General features: G+C 36.7%; 1 protein-coding gene across 1 annotated transcript in view; it reads right to left on the reverse strand.

The window, feature by feature from the left end:
- CSMD3 (CUB and Sushi multiple domains 3) overlaps nt 1-21,769 on the reverse strand; it is a gene marked incomplete at its 5' end in the record, with an annotated part of 537,637 nt that overhangs the window by 192,608 nt on the left and 323,260 nt on the right. Inside the window, 2 exons of the mRNA XM_083360336.1 lie at nt 1,440-1,578; nt 6,505-6,696. Coding sequence (XP_083216462.1) covers nt 1,440-1,578; nt 6,505-6,696 — 331 coding nt within the window. The remainder of the gene's footprint in view (nt 1-1,439; nt 1,579-6,504; nt 6,697-21,769) is intronic.

Here is a 21,769-nt window from a genome sequence, read left to right on the forward strand (position 1 = left end):
CTTTCAAATTTATCAGTTGACACTATAATTCCTTAGAAGGAAGGGAAACTATATTTATTGTGTCAATATTATATTATAAGTAAAGGAGACATTAACCTTGATTCCTTTCTCTTTACACTTGTCTAATAGTAGATCCATAAGGTTAGGAGAAGCCATTGAGAATTCCAATTCAGTGTAGGAATCCAGATTAAATGAATTCAGTTTCAATGAAGAGGAACTCACCACCTCCCTAATAACTTGTTCCTTTGTAGAATATTGTCCATTAAATACATTTTTCTACGTGCTACATCTTCATAAACAGGCAGATAGATATCTTCTAAATTCATGTTATAATTAAGGAGCTTCTAGAAAACAAATGAGTGCCTATTGCCACTCTTCTAACAGTATTAGATCTAAATCTTTCAAATTCCCCCAAGTCTTCAGCAAAACAACAAAATAATATATTTGCAAGTAGTATCCCACATATAAAATGTCCTAAATTCTCTAGATAGGCAAGTCATCAAGTATAAATATTTTCCCAAGATACCTAACATTCTCATAATAGCTGTTCAATTCTTTTATTATTATTATTATGGCTTGGCTGGCTTTTATTGATTGGCATAATTCATTCCCTACACTATTTCTGGGCACATTAATTGTATTGCCTTATTCTTTTAATTGGATATTGCCCGGGGAATTTAAACTAAATGGCAGCCAAGAAATATAATAAACAATGAAATAATGTTTAAGTAAACAAACAAATAAAAAAATACTTTCCCCAATTGATCTGGTTGTATTCTAGGCTATTCATTTTTGCCTTGCTATAGATATTTAGTATTGATGCAACAATAAATATTTATGCCAGGATATAAAGAACAGCAAAAAAAGCTTTAATTTTGAAGCTTAGATTTATTGCTATCAATGAATTTTCTAGGCTGCCTAGAAATAGTTGACAAACAAACAGGGTAGAAATTAAATATGATGATACAATCATTCTCCGAGTATTGAAGTCAAAGGAGTCTTAATGTATAATCCTCAATTTTTCAAGCAAACATCTCGATAGCCGCATCTCATAACAACTGAGATAAACTTTTCTGATAACCTTATTAAATGTGTTACTCTGGAAATTAAAAGTGCTTGGATCTGAAAAGCAGTTATCTTATCATGCTAAACAAAAAACAAAATAGATGTCTGTGGAGATACTCAGTCATCCAGACAATGGTTGCCCCAAAGATGCCTTTTCAAAAGGCAACTGAACTTTCTTTGTTTTTCCTTGAAGATATTTTCCTTCTTCTCCAAGAAGCTTCTTTAGTTCTAGAATTCTTGGATGAGAAGTGAAACTTCTTCAAGGAAAATTGAAGAAAGTCCAGTTTGCCTTTTGAGAAAGCACATTTGGAAAAAAGAAAACAAAGAGATCTGGAAAAAGTATATTATTGAAATTTTAGTAAGCAGCTACTTACCTAATAAAAGCTAATGATATTACATAGTCATTATTAACAGTAATAGTCCAGTCACAGTCTCTGCTATGGGGATAGGGATGTGGGAAATTTGGTGAAAGAATAAAACCCGATGATCCTGTCAGATTGCCTCCACAAGGTGCTGTGAATGAATTAAACAAAGAATGTAAAAAAGAGAATTGCATCCCACAGTATAAGCAATAAGCAAAGTAAAAACAAACAAACATACATTAATTTATTCTATTTTCCAGTACCTCTAAATTAATTCTGGTCAAAGAAACAGGAAGGGATTCACCTCTTAAGGATACATTCAGGCTTTTCAGCTACCTTTCTGTTGCCTTAACTTTTATTTGGAAAGTGCTACTCTGAATATACCATGTGAATATTGAATCATATAAAGAGAACCAGCATTTAATAATGGATATATAAAAAGACAGGTTAGGAACAAGATGTAAAAAAGTACATTTGACAGCAAACATATGAAAATGACATTGCATATTAAGGCAGAGTTTATCACTAACATAATTTTCTTATATAACTAAAACTCCTGGAAGCTGCAGTTGCTACAAATTTTGACAACATAAATATTTTTTCTTGTTGTTATGCAACATTAGATTTGTATGTTTCTTTTGATATTTTTAATGTTCTTCCATATATGTTTTATGCTCTACATTTTTCTTATTAATTGTATAAGTAAATGGATCTAGGAATAATTCACATTTGAAATTATTTTTAATTTGCTTAGTTTGGCAATGGATTTGCCAGAGGGGAGCCCATTTATGATAACATGATTTATGTAAATATTTATTTACTTTTATAATTACAAAAGGAGGACACAGTTTATAATCCAATGTTTATAGACTAGAAGAGGTTAATATCAAGAGAGGAATCTTTAAGGCAAGTCATCATCATCAATCATGTTTGTTATTGTACTGATTGCTTTGTCAACAATATTGAACAAGTCAAATGATTAAATATCAAAAACATCTGCCAGGCTATCTCATCTCCTTTACATGCATAACCTCAAGCTTAATGGAAAAATACCATCTGAAACAGAATCACTATTAAATACTCTATGTATGTAGGGCCAAGATACTACAATGGAATTTGAACTGGACAATGTGCCACCCTCATTATCAATAGGGGAAAAATAGAGTAAACTGAATGAATCAAGATGCCTCTGGAAATAACATCAAGAGTCTGGATGAAAATTATCACTAAAAGTAGCTGGGTATCCTTCAAGATGAGAAAACCAAGGGCACTGAAGTCAAGAAAAAGGTTAGAAGTGAATATATCATGACAATGAAGAAAAGCTTAAAATCCAAAGCCAGTGGAAGAAATATCTGAAGGACAGTGAAGAAATTGCACACAAAATATTACACAGTGAAGACTTACTGAATATGGATGAGACCAAACTCATTTACAATAAAGTTAATTAAGACTAGAAAAAGGATCTGGCAAGACAGAGCATATGGCCAGTATATATGCAGGTCAAGCAGATAACAATAAGACGTGGCAATGGTTAAGAACAAGAAAAGTGAAGAAAGACACAGACAGTGGGGCTAATTCTGGCTGCACAAGGCCAAACCTTAAGAGCAAATGCATACAAAGCCACAATTGAGAAGATAGCACAACTGACAGCAAAGAAGTTGAAGAAACTATAGACCACCTAGCCAGCTGCTGAAAGAATATCACACAGACTAACAATGGAATGGAACAATAATAGTTTATAGGAACATCTGTAAGAAATACTGCTTGCCTGCAAGCATGAACTAGTGCAGGGGTCTTCAAACCTGGCCCTTTTACGACTTGTGGACTTCAACAACAGCTAATGACCCTCTTTTACCGGTCTACCAAAGAGAGCGTCCTCTCACACTGTATTGTGGTTTGGTATGCTGGTCTGACAGCCGCGGATAGGAAAGTATTACAGAGGGTAGTGAGCACAGCACAAGACATTGTGGGCTGTCCCCTGACACCACTGGATGACATCGCCAGGGCTCGTTGCCTTGGAAGAGTGAGGAAGATTCTCAGGGATGACTCACACCCTGGACGGTATCTCTTTACTCTCCTACCATCCGGTAGGAGATATAGGAGTATAGCCAGCCGTACCAACAGGCTGAAGAACAGCTTTTATCCGTGGGCTGTTAGGCTTTTGAATGGGATGTAATCTTATGCAGAGTTGACTTGGGAGGCCGGTGTGTGGTGTAGTTGGTTCACATAGTGTGGTGGGATGGAGGGTTTGTTGTCACTGTGTGTTGGGGGGAGGGAGCACAGGGGGAGGCTCAGCTAATCTCAATGTACACATGTTGTACTTTGACAATAAAGGTTTATTATTATTATTATTATTATTATTATTATTATTATTATTATTATTATTATTACTCCCAGAATTCCTCAGCCAGGTACCCTGGCTGAGGAATTCTGGGAGGTGAAGTCCACAAGTCGTAAAAGGGCCAAGTTTGAAGACCTCTGAACTAGTGGGATCACAAAATAAACAAAGTAATAGAAAATGAAGAAGCTAATGTGCTCTGGGATTTTACAATTCAGACTAATACCTGCCACATAACAACAGACTTAAAATCTTCAATAAGAAAGAGAAAAAAGTCCAAACGTGGCATTACCTGAAAAAAACAGAATAGAAGAGAAAAAAAAACTGGAAAGATAACAAAATACAAAGCACTGCAAATAGAAGTAGAACAATTCTGGCAAAAGAAGGAAAATATAGTACCTATAGTATAGTAATAGGCACCTTGAATGCAATCCCAAAACATCTGAAGCACCACTAGAACACTAATGGCATTGACAAAATCACCATCAGTCAATTGCAAAATGCAGCTCTTCCTGTAACAGCTTACATCCTGTGACAATATCTTTAACACCACTGAACATCTATCTAGAAAAATGTGCTACAGTAGCAATAATTGACAAAAATAGCAACAACTGACAAAATTTCCATTCGTCAATACAAAAGGCGACACTACTTGACTCTACGCAGATACTGACACATTATGATGTCCTAAATTATTGGGAAAAACATGACACATAGGAAAGCCAACCCTTGCTCAAGATCTGGCAATCGTGATTTTACATTTTGTATGTGTACCAATAATAATCATGGATTACATCATAGACATAGTCAGATATAGCAAAAGTTACAAATGTAGGTTACGATGCCATAATGCAAATTCAGACCTGTATATACTTACTGTATATCCAATATTGTGATCAAAGTATGTTAAATGGTGTTTGCATTGTGATCTCAATACACATGTAATATGGTGGTGTTATTGTGTTTTGCTATACACAGGTTTATTCCCTTTGTATGTATTGGAACACAACAAAAAAGGGAGGAAAAAAAGCAAATTGGACATAATGTCAAACAAAACTCCAAAAATGGGCCGGACAAAATTATTGGCACCCTTAACTTAATATTTGGTTGCACACCCTTTGGAAAAAATAACTGAAATCAGTCCCTTCCTATAACCATCAATAAGCTTCTTACACCTCTCACCCGGAATTTTGGACCACTCTTCCTTTGCAAACTGCTCCAGGTCTCTCTTATTGGAAGGGTGCCTTTTCCCAACAGCAATTTTAAGATCTCTCCACAGGTGTTCAATGGGATTTAGATCTGGACTCATTGCTGGCCACTTCAGAACTCTCCAGCGCTTTCTTGCCATCCATTTCTGGGTGCTTTTTGACATATGTTTGGGGTCATTGTCCTGCTGGAAGACCCAAGATCTCGGATGCAAACCCAGCTTTCTGACACTGGGCTCTACAGTGCGACCCAAAATCCTTTGGTAATCCTCAGATTTCATGATGCCTTGCACACATTCAAGGCACCCAGTGCCAGAGGCAGCAAAACAACCACAAAACATCATTGAACCTCCACCACATTTCACTGTAGGTACTGTGTTCTTTTCTTTGTAGGCCTCATTTCATTTTCGGTAAACAGTGGAATGATGTGCTTTACCAAAAAGCTCTATCTTGGTCTCATCTGTCCACAAGACGTTTTCCCAGAAGGATTTTGGCTTACTCAAGTACATTTTAGCAAACTGTAATCTTGCTTTTTTATGTCTCTGTGTCAGCAGTGGGGTCCTCCTGGGTCTCCTGCCATAGCGTTTCATTTCATTTAAATGTCGATGGATAGTTTGTGCCGACACTGATGCTCCCTGAGCCTGCAGGACAGCTTGCATTCCTTTGGAACTTATTTGGGGCTGCTTATCCACCATCTGGACTATCCTGCGTTGCAACCTTTCATCAATTTTTCTCTTCTGTCCATGACCAGGGAGATTCGCTACAGTGCCATGGGTTGCAAACTTCTTGATAATGTTGCACACTGTGGACAAAGCCAAATCTAGATCTCTGGAGATGGACTTGTAACTTTGAGATTGTTGATATTTGTCCACAATTTTGGTTCTCAAGTCCTCAGACAGTTCTCTTCTCCTCTTTCTGTTGTCCATGCTTAGTGTGGCACACACAGACACACAATGCAAAGACTAAGTGAACTTCTCTCCTTTTTATCTGCTTTCAGGTGTGATTTTTATATTGCCCACACCTGTTACTTGCCCAAGGTGAGTTTAAAGGAGCATCACATGCTTGAAACAATTTTGTTTACCCACAATTTTGAAAGGGTGCCAATAATTTTGTCCGGCCCATTTTTGGAGTTTTGTTTGACATTATGTACAATTTGCTTTTTTTCCTCCCTTTTTTTGTTGTGTTCCAATACACACAAAGGGAATAAACCTGTGTATAGCAAAACATGTGTTCCTGCAATACTTTTCTGTGAGAAATACTTGATTTTCTGGAAAAATTTCTGGGGTGCCAACAATTTCGAGCATGACTGTATATATATATTGCCCTACCCAAACCATATATATATAATATTGCCCTACCCAAAATATATAATATTGCTCTACCCAAACCAAGTGGACTGTCCTTCCATTTATATTTAACACAAAGCTGCCAACTATTGGCTGCTGACTTTGGGCTTTATGACAATGTAATAAGGATTATTACATGTTTCCAGAGTTCAGAAAAGCAGTTGTGTCTTCTTTAGGTTTCTGCATACCTATACAGACTGGTGGGTTGGGCTGCCAGAAGTACCGATTTTCTACCTGAATGCAGGTTATTCGCTCATCTCCTTGCAGCTCATAGCCAGGATCACATTGAAATAGCACCATGTCCCCAGGTTCTCTTCCATCTCCATTACGGGTTCCATTCATGGGGACGCCTGGATCTCGACATGCCGTGGCGACAGAGCCTAGGAAAAAAGGGAAAGAAATAAATCAAAGAAAGCTTTGATTCTATTTTTGGAAAAAAGTAATTAGCACAACGTATGGATCCTAAATATATTTTTTTCTTGAAAGAAATGATCAGGGCAAATATGATTCACATCTATTAAAGAATGGGTAGAGGCTGGGGAAGGACTGGGAGAAATATTAGAAATAAGCAACTAAAAGATAGGAAATGTTAGCAGATTATTTAATAAAAAAGGAGTTTAATCCAGGATTGCAAAAATCCTGGCAACATAAGGTTCACAATATTCAAAGAGACACCAGTTTAATAAACTTGCTAATAAATGAGAACCCTTCATGGATTACTGCCTTGTCATGGCAAATGGGCTTGCATAATTCAATGAAGCTATGAGCTATGCCATGCAGGGCCACCCAAAACGAACAGGTCATAGCAGAGAGTTCTGACAAAACATGATCCACTGGAGAAGGAAATGGCAATCCACTCCAGTATCTTTGCCATGAAAACCCCATGGACAGTACCAAAAGGCAAAAATATATGATTCTGGAAGATGAGCCCCTCAGGTCGGAAGGCATCCAATATGCTACTGGGGAAGAGCAAAGGGCTAGTACTAGTACCGCCAGAAAGAATAAAGCGACTGGACTAAAGCTGAAAGGACTCTCAGCTGTGGATGTATCTGGTGGTGAAGGGAAAGTCCGATGCTGTAAAGATTTATTCCCCATAGGAACCTGGAATATAAGATCCATGAATCAAGGAAAGTTGGACGTGGTCAAACAAGAGATGACAAGACTGAACATCGACATCTTAGGAATCAGCAAACTAAAATGGATAGTAATGGGTGAATTTAATTCAGATGACCATCAGGTATACTATTACGGGCAAGAATCCCTCAGAAGAAATGGAGTAGCCTTCATAGTCAATAAAAGAGTAGGAAAAGTAATACTGGGATACAATCCCCAAAATGATAGAATGATCTCAGTTCGAATCCAAGGCAAACCATTCAATATCACAGTAGTAGCATATTGGATGCCTTCCGACCTGAGGGGCTCATCTTCCAGCATCATATATTTTTGCCTTTTGGTACTGTCCATGGGGTTTTCATGGCAAAGATACTGGAGTGGATTGCCATTTCCTTCTCCAGTGGATCATGTTTTGTCAGAACTCTCTGCTATGACCTGTTCGTTTTGGGTGGCCCTGCACGGCATAGCTCATAGCTTCATTGAATTATGCAAGCCCATTCGCCATGACAAGGCAGTAATCCATGAAGGGTTCTCATTTATTAGCAAGTTTATTAAACTGGTGTCTCTTTGAATATTGTGAACCTTACATTCATCATCAACAACAACAACAATAATAATTGCCTCTGTGATTCTTGCTTCTTTGAATAATTAATAACCCCTTCTTTATTTTATTCCACTATTCATCTTATCTACCATCTATTTTTATAATAGTTTGTGTGGCATCACAGTCTTCTAAGCCATCATCTATAATGATGCCACTTACACCACTACCTCACCATGTAAAAAGAAGATAAATGCACCATTGTGAATTACATCATTTGTGCCACTAGCAGGATGATATTCAGGCTCAATGTCATGAGATCTTTCTCATAACGTGGCTTTTAATTTGCAGCATTTTCAAGACTGAAGCAACCTAGCGAACTACAGATATTAAAACAGAATAACAGTGTTGAAAGGGACCTTGAAGTTCTTCTAGTCCAACCCTTTGCTCAAGCAGGAAACCCTATACCATTTCAGCAAATGGCTGTCCAGTCTCTTCTTGAAAACCTCCAGTGATGGAGAACCACCATATCCTTGGTGGAGCAGTGGGCTAATGCCTCCTTAAGTAACACCAGCTGCCTGCAATTAGTGCAGGTTCGCATCCCACCAGGCTCAAGGTTGACTCAGCCTTCCATCCTTCCGAGGTAGGTAAAATGAGGACCCAGATTGTTGGGGGCAATTAAGCTGACTTTGTAATAATGCCGCTTGGGGTGTGTGTGAAAGCCCTAATAAGCAGGCATATACATAGAATGAAGGCTACTGCTAAGCTTTTAAGCCACCCTGAGTCTTCGGAGAAGGGTGGGATATAAATGGAATTAAAATAATAAATAAATAAATAAATAAATATTTTGCTTTTCATTGTCCTTTTTGGATAGTATGCAGCAATAGCAATAGCACTTAGACTTCTATACAGTTTCACAGTGGTTTACAGCCCTCTCTAAGAGGCTTACAGAGTCAGCATATTGCCCCCAACAATCAGGGTCCTCATTTTACCAACCTGGGAAGGATGGTGTCATGGTTCTGATAGATGAAACCCATTAAAAGAACTTTGAGGCAAAATTCTTCCTTAAAGAATATTTATTTGGGAAACAAAGTATCGGCACTATATAGTTGAACCACAAAACTAAATTCCCTTCCTCCAGATACAAAGTAACAAAGTATAATTCCTACTCCCAATAAGCTGTCATAAAGAACATTCCCCAATTAGCTTAAAGTGTGGGCTTTCTCCTCAGCCCACCAAAATGTTATCAGCTTGTCCTTGGGTTCCCACAGCAGTGTTATTATTATGGCTAGGTGAGCTGAAATCCCACCCACCCTGCTGCACCTGATTTCTAAAAGAAAGAAAAAGCATGTTAAAGGAATAGAGAAAATGGCTGCATTTTCATCAGTTGTCAGAGCAGGAACATCCAAAGTTAGCAGCGTTGACAGATGGAAGGCTGATAACATTGAGCCAGTGAGATTCGAACTGCCAAACTGCTGGCAGCCAGCAATCAGCAGAAGTAGCCTACAGTATTACACTCTAACAACTGTGTCACCATAGCTCATGGATCCAAAGTATGGATACTAACATCCATAGTATGTAATCACTTTTTCCCTTATTTGTTGATATAAATTTTTGAACAAAGTATGACACATTTCTGACCAAGAATAGGACTGCACTGTCAATGTCACTTTTGGGTACACAGACCTGTCACCTGTTTACAGCACACATGTTATTAAAATAATTAAAGTAGCAATAGATAAAATGATACAAAGGAAATGAATTGTGTTGTGCTTTTGAATCTTTACCAGATTAACCAGATTGCCACAGATTGCTCATATACTTCTCATCATTGGGAAGTATGAAATAATTAAATTCATTAGGTTTATTAGGTATCAGTGGAAAAAGAACACTCTTTACTTATAATAAAAAATACTCCAACATCAACACGAAGTGAATACTCAAAAACCGATGTGTGACATTTTACTCCAAACAGAAATAGCATTTCATTAAATATTTTATAATAAAACTGCCAGGAGAAAACTTGACAGATTAAGTGAAAAGAAAGCATACAGTAATTTAATCAGTAATGTTCAACCTTTTGGATCTGCCAATATTGATAGAAAACAGGTTTTAGCCTTCAGCAAGTTGTTGCCTTGTTTGTTTGTTTGTTTGTTTAACAGAAAATGCCAAAGTGAGCAAACACACAAACAAAAATGTCAAACCCTTATTTCATTGTATATGAGGTTCCTCAATGCCTTAGAGAAAGGCTCAACTAAATAAATAACAGTTGTAGCACAAGCCACCAACAGGCTATTATCAAAACACACTCTCTGTTATTATAAGGAAATATGTACTAATCCTGCACAGCAGAAATATGTGGTTTGTCCTAATGTTGCCTTCACCTGGATCACTGAACAATGTATATAAATGAAAATACAGAGCTGACAAAATAGGAAAAAAAGGTCACGTTGTGTCTTTTCCAGAATAAGAACTTGCCTTGAATATTAATAGACCTGAAACTTCCTTAAGGCTCACTGAACAGCACTGCATTAGTCTTAGGAAGGAATTAACTGATTAATTTAGAAGTGAGTGAGTATCTTTCTCAGGCATGATTCTAACCCTAAGTTAATACTAATAAATGCAATAAATCAATTTATACATATTATCGAGAGCCAATTTGGGTAGTCGCTAAAGGTGCCAGACTAGAAACTGGGAAACCATGAGTTCTAGTCCTATTTTAGACTTGAGACTAGCTAGGTGATTCTAGGCCAGTCATTCCCTCAGTCTAGGAAGAAGGAAGTAATGGCAAACCACTTCTGAAAATGCTGTGAAGAAAAATCCTCTCTCCACTATCACAACTGAGGAAGCTTCTTGGGTAAGAAGGCAAATGTTTTCTTCCTCAAAAACAGTCCAACTGCCTTTTTTTGAAAAAGCAACTTTGAGACAACTACAACCTAGACGAGTGAGAATCTCCATAGACGCTGCAAAGAAAACTGCATGGATTTATCCAGGCAGTCCGTAGGAGTCAAGACATATTCAAAAGCAAATATACTGTAAATATATTGTATATGTCATATCCAGTGGTGGGATTCAAATATGTGGACAACCTGTTCTCTGTGTGGATGCCACTTCCGGAAGTCCATTCTGGGCCTGGGCAACAAAAAATTAGCTACTGTTTCTGCCGAAGTGGTGCGAACTGGCTGAATCCCACCACTGGCCATATCATGTTGGCTAGGAAATTCTGGGAGTTGAAATCCATGCATCCTAAAATTGCCAACTTTGAAAAAACAACAACACTCTGCTCTCTATTCTATGATTCATCTCAAATAAACACATGTTATTCCTGACTTAATTACTTACTAATTTATAAGCCACCCAATTTCTGATTCACATTCTGGCTAGATTACAACTAGGAATCAAAATGTATATTTAAAACACGTACAAATTGCAACATACGGAAAAGCAAAATAATCAAAAGAAAAGAAAAAGAAAAGAAAGAAAGAAAAAGAAAGAAAGGAAAAAGGAAAGGAAAAGAAAAGAAATAGCAAGCAAAAAGGGAGGGGTCTACAATTACCCTGTCCTCAAGGTCAATTACTCTAATTAACAACATATCACTCTCTTGAAGGCTATTTTATTAAGTATGGGGTTTTAAATATATATATGCTAATTAAATGATTAGATTGCCAATTAAAGATATATTATTTCTCCCTGTATTTTGTTAAAGTGGTGGATATATAAATCCTCAGGAATCTAAAAAAATAATTTGTCTCTATATATTCATTAAAGATCTTTTTTAATAAGTTCAAATATTTTAAGCATATTCAATTCAGTCTTACTGACAGATCTTACATTCTTCTGTACTGATCTTGCCTCAGATAATTTTTAAAGGAGCATGTGTATATGCTGTATGTTACAGTATGTATGTTGCATGTTATGATATGTATGTTAGTTAACGTACACATACTGCTAACTCATTTAATTTTAAGGGCTTTCTTTAAATAATCTACATATAGGTTGTCCACCTAGTTAACCCTGACTGAACTTGAACAGCTAAACAGGGTTGGATCTAATTGGCATTTTGGACAAAAATCCCAAATCAAGAAATTCCAGGGAGAAGAAGAAAACTTTTGACCAGTCAAATGAATGAACTGTCCAAGAGTCAAAACTCTTGAACAGTCAAACAAAAAAGAAAGACATACAAGGACAGAGAGACCAGTCTGTGGAAAACTACTTCCATATTGTTGCCAGAAACAAAAGAGAACACAAAGACTATATGAGAATGACAAGCAACTGAAGTTTTAGGAGACTGCCTTCTTAATTATCTGTTAGATTTCATGTGCCCATTACCGGAGCATTCACCTTCACTACGTCTCCTACATTAAGCATAAATATGTACTACTCATTTATCAGTTTGTCAATGTATAACAGAAGTCCTGGATCTTGTTTTTGTAAAGAATGCACAAGATCTTCCATTGACACTTCATTATTGACCACATGCTGCTTGTTTTGATAAGATGGAGATGATCCTTCTCATTTATTTAGACAGACTCTAGCGGCTCAGACAGACTGGCTTACCCTTTTCAAAAATAACTCATCTACTGGCTTCTCTTCCCTCCCAGCTGCAAATTTTGATCAACTGCTTCACTCAAAGTTTCCATCAACCATGGACACATTTTATTTAAATTGGATTTAGCTTATCATTACTTATTTCTAGAATTAGTTATAGTTCTTACTGGTTTTGTTTTAGTAAAACAATGCTTTATTTTGTATACACAAATAGGTGGTCCTCGATGTATGACCATAATGGAACCTGACCATTATGCTCATAAGTTGTGATCGTTATAAACCAGCTCATCATGCCACTGACCAGTTTTTACACTTTTTTTTGCAGTGGTCATTCAGCAAAATCAACATAGTTGTTAAGCAAAAGCCACAGTCATTAAGAGAACCCACTGTAAATGCCAGCTTTCAGCAAAAACATTACAGGTCATGGTTCATGTGACCATGAGATAATGTAAATGTGTCGAGCACCAGGGAAATCAGAAGATTCAGGCAGTTCAAATGAATATAAAGATTTACTGAAAGCTTAAATTTGTAGAATCTGAAATACTAATGGTCAAAAGAAATAAGTGGGAGTTAAAAAAGGAATTCAAGGTGGGCTGGACTTTGATCTCTTGTAGACATGCAGGGAGTCATGATTGATGATGCCTTTGACCCCTCCCTTGGGCTCGGCCTGTTCATTGCCTACATCAGGGGTCCCCAACCTGTGGGCCATGGCCTAATTGCCAGCGGGCTGCATGAGTGGCTGGCCAGTGTGCACATGTCTGTGTGTGCATGGAAGGCTCCACTCGTGCACATGGACCCACTCACGCAAGCCTTGTCATGGTGCTTGCAGCCCCACTCATGGCTCTACTTGTGCCAGCATCGTTGTGGGTGCTTGCAGCCCTTCTCATGCCAGAATCATCAAGGGTGGTCATGGGCCCACTCACACAAGCCTTGTTATGGGCACTTATGGTTCCACTTGTGTGAGCCTCATTGTGGGCACTTACAGCCCTACTTGAACAAGCTGCATTGCAAAGATTGTGGGTGCTCATGCACATGCACACGCATTTGCCCCACCCACAAACTATCCCCTCTTTTTTCCCTCCCCCCCCCCGCTCTGGGTGGCCAACCTGGAAAGGTTAGGGAACTCTGTCCTACATTATGCCTGCAAATGCAGGCCAGTGCCAAGAATTTGAAATGCAGTCATATGGCTGCTCGAGGTGGTCAGCTATTGGAACTTTGGAACCAGGTCATAAGTATCTTTATGGAGATCTGATGTAACATTGAACAGTTGCTAGGTGACCAGTTATAAGTCAAGGACTACCTGCATCTATGTACATATATAAAACAAAGCATTATTGCATTTGTATATGAGTATGTTTCAGTTTCCAGTACACTTACAATATCTTGATGGAAGGTTAGCAGGTATAGTATTAAATATATTCTTACTTTGATAAATACTCTCAATACTGTCTTTTTTTGCAATGTTTTTGAATTGAAAACCTCCTCTTTAGCTTTATGTTTCCCTGTAGGTCTGACCCTCCCTTTTGTGTTTATTTGAGTATGGGAAATGAGTATTAACCTGTAAACACAAACATGTATTTGACCCTGCTTTATCCCCCTTTCAAATGTTTTTCTTTCTTTCTGTGATATTTCAACTCTTTCCTTACAAGCTACCTTTGGAGAAGTTTTTCTGCAAAGCATAAAGGAAAATACAGTTTTCATAACAGGAAATAAAAAAATGGTTTGTGCATTTTCTTATTTAACTAGGGGACTCCTTGTTTGAACCATATTTATTACTGCCTCTCTTTGCTTTAAAATTCCATAATTAATTGTATTTAAGATTATTTCTAAAAAGAAAATCCCTCCTATGTATGCAGGGGGACGATCTTTCTTGGATTAATAATGGAAATTTGGCCACAATGTTAGAATATTCACTGTTGAATATCCCTTGTGGACCACAGTGTTTAATAAGGAGCCACAAATCCATATTATTGAGTACACAGACTTCCAGTGTTTAAATGCCATGCTTTATTGGGTATGATGGTGCAGTGGTTAGAATGCAGTATGGCAGGCTAACTCTGCCCACTGCCAGGAATTTGAACCTGACCGGCTCAAGGTTGACTTAGGCTTCCATCCTTACGAGTGTGAGAGGGAAAAAAAAATATGCTTTAGTCCTTTTATGCAAGGTTAGGCCTAAGTGAATTAAACCAGGCCTCATGGAAAAGTATTGAACTAAAATCTACGTTCTGCTCTGTTTTACAATCTGAAGGAGTTACTTGTAATCCCAATTGCAACTGTACTTTACTTAATATGATTTTGCTAAGCTTGCTTGTTTTAAATATATTTAGACCATAAGGACCTGGAACTGTGAGAAATGGGGAACTCAAAGAAGCTGATGGGTGTGCGTTCTGATTTACATGGGTATGTGGAAAGTTATGATCAGCAGAGGGTCAAAAGAAAGTGTAAGATTACTGATCATCTTTTTGCAGTCTTAGGACAGGAAAGAGTATAAGATATTGGGACTGGACCTGATTGATTTGCCATTGGCCACTAGCCATTCCTGCAGAGACTGCTTGTTACCAAATGGTCCTCATTGCAATGAGTTTTTAAAGTAAGTAATACTGCATGTGTGTTCTAAATTACAATAAAACAAACCTCTGAATTTTAAAGTGAGAAGTATTTGTTGTGTTTCTGTCTCTTGTTTTTCTTTGCTGGATTTTCCCCCTACACGAGGTTAGTTAAATGATGACCCAGACTGCCGGGGGATAATATGCTGACTCTGTAAACCATTTTGAGATGGCTGTAAAACACTGTGAAGCAGTATATACATAAGTCTGAGTGCTGTTGCTATTTCATGTGCCAGCATCTTCTGCAAATACAGAAAATCAGGCATTTCCAGTGAAATCCCCAATTGGTTCAACAATCTTAATAATATTTTACTGTTTAAGCCTTCTTTTTACATGAGGCTTTTGTTGTTAATTTATTCTATAGTATCTATTCTCTGTACTCTATACTTTTTCTGATTCACCTTTTATAATCTTTTTAAATTAGGCAAACATTTCTGTAGATTAATTTGAAGTTTTTTTAAATATATAAATATATATATATATAATTATATTGGTTTTTACAATCACAATCCCTAGTGCCTAGTGAATGGTGTGTTGTCTTGGTTCATATCTTTAAAAAGACAATCAGTAATAATTAATTAACAGTCAATAATGATTATTTTTTATAATTCCATAATTAATGTATTAATTAATAGTATATTTCTTTGATCTTCCCTTCTTCCAATATTATTCTCCTTCGTCAACATTAAAAAAGTATAATTCTTAATATTTTCAATGCATAAATGATTAAATATAGACATTTTTCATATTTATATAAATAATAATAACATCCATATATGATTTTTTTCTAATCAACTTGGATGCTATTGTAAAAATCACCTTATTAGTTCATCATGCATCCTATTTTCATAATTCGTATTTAAGATTAATTTCCCCTCAATATTTCAGTCATTCCCCAGTCCTAGTTCTCTTCAAATTAATTACCTTTAAATTTCAAACTTTTCATTTACATATATCATCTCAATATTTTTACATTTTATGTATTGTAAAAAATACTATACTACTTATATCTTTTATCCCTCTTACTATAGAGCCCCTTTATATGCAAAGTTTTCTGTTCTTTTAACCATATTCAAACAGGTGTTTGCTCATGTAATATTCCATCTGGTAAGGAAAATCAAATCTTTTGAATCCAACTCTGGCCTTCTTCTTTTGCCAAGTAGGTTTACAAGTTAATATATTTCACTTGCCATGAAGCTCCTGTATTTTTGTGGATATTGTTGGGAGTGAGAAAGACAAATTGCATAGGATATGTGCTTTTTGTCTCCCAAACTCTAATGATTCTCCTGGTAGTTCAATAGTCTATCTTGTTAAATCTTCTTTCTTGTCCTCAGGTTTGTTTTGACGTCCCGACAAATAAAGTATGTTTTCCATTTTTATTGTTATGGTAAAAGCTTGTAGATTTTTTCTGTTTGTGTTAAGTTGTAATTCTCTTCATTTGTAGCTTTGCTGTTTAAGTCATTTTCTTCAAGTTTATGTTATATAATCTGATTTGTTTGTTCATTCTTTATTGTCATTTTCTGAGAATTTTTTGTTTGCGATTGGAGATGTGCTCATTTATGTCATCAAACTTGTTTTTGATCTCCTTGTGGTTTGAATCCATTGTCATTATTATTTGTCATAGCATTACATACATTTCCTCCTGAAAAGTATTTGTTTTGTCTTGAAATATTGCTTCTGGAGGTCTCTGATATTCCAGGCTAGATCTTTCAAGAGTAGATATTAGATGTGGTTTCCTGTCATTTTTGAATAAGCATACAATATCCATATTATCTCCCCCCTCCAAATAATCTTTCATCAGTGCCATAGCTTCTATGATTAGCCTTGTCAAACCAGCCAATCTCAGAATCCAAACAACACAATTTTCTTAGTTTCTAGATTTATCCAGACTATAGGATTATATATTTCATTTCAATATATTTCTTTTCCCCTTAAAAAATTAATTTGCCACTTCCATCTATGAAGGAATGGGGGTGTAGTTCCCTCCCTTTACTTTCAGAGGATTTCTTACTTTGGGGATCTTTCCCAAGGAATCAGTTACAAAATAGAAGAGCAAAGATTGATACTCTCACTAATTTCAAGCACACTGTTCACTGTTCTAGTTTGTGCTCTTGGACTTTGGCTGCAAGTAGCTTGGGCTAGACACTGGTGTGCACCTAGCCTTTCTACTGTTGGGTTAGAAGGCTTCCCCCATATTGAACGGATTTACCACCATCATTCCATGTTCATCAGAGCACCCCTCTCTCTTCATTGCCTCGCTGGGGGGACATCTGACCTATTTAGGCTCCCCTGGCAGGGCGAAACTAGCTGAAGGGTGTGGAGCTCCACAATCCCATGGCTGTGCGCTACAATGCAAAACCGTAAAATGGAATATAATATAATGACAGTTGTTATTTATCAAAATCTTTCTTTCTTTCTTTCTTTCTTTCTTTCTTTCTTTCTTTCTTTCTTTCTTTCTTTCTTTTTCCTTCCTTCCATCCTTCCCTTCTTCTCTTTACTACCAAGAACTAAACACATAATGTTTTGCATAGTACCACTGAAATTTTCTCACACTTTCTGGAATTACTCATTTAATATGCTGTAGAATAATATTTACTTTGTTTGTAGCAACTTCACATTCATGATTCTCATTCTGTGATGGATAAATCCCAGTGTCTCCTATACTTCTATCATCACCAAAATACAATTACAGACAGAGGAGGAGAAAAAGTTCCATTTAAAGTACTTTGTATGATGAAATTTTATCCTTTTCAATTACTGTATTCTAAGAAGTTCTATCTGCCTAATCTCCCAGCACTATCTTTCTCAACAATGACTCCCAACTTTATGCCATTACAAAATTGCATGAATACATTGCTTTATCCACTGTCACAGTTATTAAAATGAAATATTAAACATTTTCCCCAAGACTAATCCTCAATCATTTCCTTTGAAAGGTTCTATCCATAGATTCAACACCATTCCCTATTCAGTGAATTATTGTACTTTTTTATACCCTCCACCCCACTTCACATGTAATATCTGAAAATCTCAGCAGTCTTGTGAGCAACATCTTCTTATCTCATCCATTTCATCAATTTTACCAGGGCTAACCAGTTTAATCAGAACAGTTCTGACTTTTTAACCTTATTCAATATAGAAATTAAATTGGCTGCAGAAATGGAAGGCAAAAAAGCAAAGTTTAAATTAAGAAGATCCATAAGGTATATATTTTTTAAGAAAAATCAACTCACAACTGTAACAGTTGAAAGCTCCACCTTTTTTTGTGTGCATTGCTCGTCAAGTACAAAGCAGTAATCTCATGGTTACATCCACCACCCTAACCTTTTGGCAGATACATACAAACACACTTGTTGATTGAACTGTTTTTCACTTTATAGTAGTGGAATATCTGAGTTTAGAAAACCAAAGTTTAGAGTTTGCTAAATATGTATCATATTATTCTTATGCAGATCTGCTAATTCCAACTGAGCATCTACAGTCATGATGAGACTAGTATTCTGTTTTGTTCTATTCTTTTCTAATTTTCCATTAAAAATGTACAAGCAAATGGCTTCCGGTTCTGGATCGCCGTGCAGCCAGATGCGTTTTCCATGTCGTCTGGATTTCTTTTGCCGGGGGACCCCTGTAAAGAGGTCAAAAGTCGCCCTGGAGGGGTGATGAGTGGGGGAGAGGACTCTCTGGGTGGTGGTAGAAGGGCGGCGGCCATCCTGCCATCTTGGAGCAACTCTCCAAACCGATAAAGAAACGATCGGCCACTCCCATGGCCCATCCCTTTAGCCGTTTCCTGCTGAAACCAAAATTACAACAAAGCACTTGAAAGAACTTGAAAATTGCCTTCTTCACGTGAAAGCATGTAAGAATTGCCTTCTTCCTTTCCTAATTGTCTACCTTTTCCTGTTAAAAGCTTCTTGAATTTGCTTCCCCCTGCGAAGAGAGAGGGAAGGGAGCCCTTATCTCCCTACCCTCCTTAATGGCGGCCCCTGATCACGTTGGGAGAAAAAAAAGGAAACCTTGAACAGAATAATACTATTTAACACAACTTACTTCCTTTCTATTTCTGGTGACCCAAAACTCCTATTCTTACAGAAATTGATTATTCTGTATATCTGATTAAAAAAGGGAGAAAAAAGAAAAAAAGAACTACTTAAAAAGGACTCAATACTGATAAATTTACTCTGTCTGAAAAAGATTTTAAGTACACTGAGGACATCTTGTGGCCAAACCTGATATAGCAAGTGAATATTTTTGGCAAATAAATCTGTTAATTTTGGAACTGCCCTTGACATTATCAGCTAAAGATAAAAACTTGAAACAGCTGGAGGTGAACTTAAGACTTGTGGAGTTGAACATATACTGATTTTGTTTAAAAATTAGCCTCCACTAAGGACTATTTACTACTATTTCAAAATGGAGACTGATCAGCCACAAACCTCACTTGACTATAAGCTCATATTAGAAACAATTCATAAAGTTTCCGAGATGTTTATCTCCAGACTGGAAAATTTAAGTGCCAACTCCAATTTACAAACTGTAATCCAGACTTCAACTAAAGAATGTACAACTCAGAATATAACAAAACCGGAACAAATTACTACTGAGACAGTGGAACACAAGGTACAACAAGATATTGAAAAAAAACTAATACCAAAAATTTGATTCTATCTAAAGAACCGACAACTTTAAAAGTACAAGGAACTATTACTATGGCAAACAACCCTAAGGACCAATAACAAACTATGGGAAAACTTAATACTCAACTCCTGACTTCATTAAAAGAGCCTACAACATTAGAAGTATATTACTGTATGAGCAAGATAGTGATGCTAACATAGAGGACGTGGAAGATCAACAAAGATAGTTTTCTGAAAGCCTGGATAGCCAAGCATTAACTACAAAACTGGATAAGTCACTCTACTTAAAGCAGATGAACCCAGATGAAAGAGGAATCCAGACCAAACTGAAGACAAAGTTTTCAGAGCAAATACAGAGACTAGAACTAACAGGGCAACAACATAATGATTACAAATGGTTTGGTTTTTCTGGATCACTGATGGCTAGATGGCCTCTTTCAATTCAAATAATATGTATTGGAGTGAAGGGAGGCCTATCTGGCAATTTAAAGGCCTTGATCTGGAAACTTGATTGGCAAAAAAAGAAAGCCAGAGTTAGATTTAAAAAGTGAGTTCTTAGAGAACCATTAAAGGCTATCCTTTTAGCAATCAGTATATCTACTCAACCTGGGTTTTCTGCTAATTTTGCTTCCTTTAAAAGACTCGCAATTATTTTATTGTATTGGCAGCACAAACCTGGGACATGACTGATTGACACAAAACTGCTGCACAGTTTGTTCCAAAGTATCCCAAGTAATATATTTCTTTGTGTCTTTCATGAGATAGGGAAGACAAATTCAGCAATCTGAATCTTCAAGGAAGTTTGATTGTCAACAATCAAAGCTACTGAATCATACCAATTTTCACTCTGGCCACATACTGAGCATTTTGTACTTCCTCTGAATCAAATGTTAACTTTAAATAAGTTTAATGAAAAAGAAAGAATTAACAAAGGACAGTGGATTAATAAGAAAGATAAAGAGAAATTGTGGCAGAGTAGACTTGTTCTTTGATATTATGATATTGCATTTGAGTTAGTTGAAGAAAGCACTTTTTTTGAAATTTCATAAAATACAGTTTTGTTCATCAAAAAGAAATCTGAGAATCTGGAATAAATTAGATCATATAAAAGACCAACTAATATATCAACTAACTTTATCTTGAAAGTGTTAATTTTAATATTAGGCCAGTAAACTGTTCAATGTCAGCTTTTATGGCTTGGGAAATTTGACAAGACCTAATTAACAAAACTTGCATTACTTAACTCATTTTAATTTAAAACATTGACAGACTGCCCCAAGAAGTCCAGTTCTGGCTCATGCGCATGAGCAAATCAAAAATAAAATATCTCAAAGTAAAACAATGCAGTTGTCATGGTTCCGATAGATGAGATCAGTAAAAACATAACTCCAAGGCAGAAAGTTTCCTTAAAGAACATATTTATTGGCTACAAATTATCGGCACAATCAAAAGTGAAACCAAGTGAAACCAAGACTGAAGTTCCCTGTCAAAGGTTACAATGTTGTAAAGTGGAATGTCCCACTCCAGCATCATGTCATAAATCACATTCCCCAATTAACTACTTTGGTGGGCTTTCTAATGGAAGGCTCAGCCCTACAAAATCCAGGCAGCAATGCCCTTGGTTCCCACAGGACAATTTATTGTTTTGTCTAACTACAAAAGCACACATCCGTCCTCCCATACTGTGACAACTGAAAAGGAAGTAGAAATGGCTTCAGCCAAATTCCTTGCAGCATTGACAACAATAATTCCACCCATCATTTTTATCATAAATGGACATTCCCACTCATCCTAGAGCAGACATGATGTCACACAATGTATCGGAGCTTTTTTGCCATTGCCAGAAATGGGGTGGGCATGGTTTCCCAATGACATGTCCGGCCTGTGGGTCTGCAGTTTGACACCCCTGTCCTAGAGCTTAAAGACCACCAAAGTGGGATAATTTTAAGTGATTTCTTAAATGAATATAATAAATATAATAATAAATATAATAAACCTTTATTATCAAAGT

This window comes from Vipera ursinii (genome assembly GCF_947247035.1).
Source record: "Vipera ursinii genome assembly, chromosome: 3".
NCBI lineage: Eukaryota > Metazoa > Chordata > Lepidosauria > Squamata > Viperidae > Vipera > Vipera ursinii.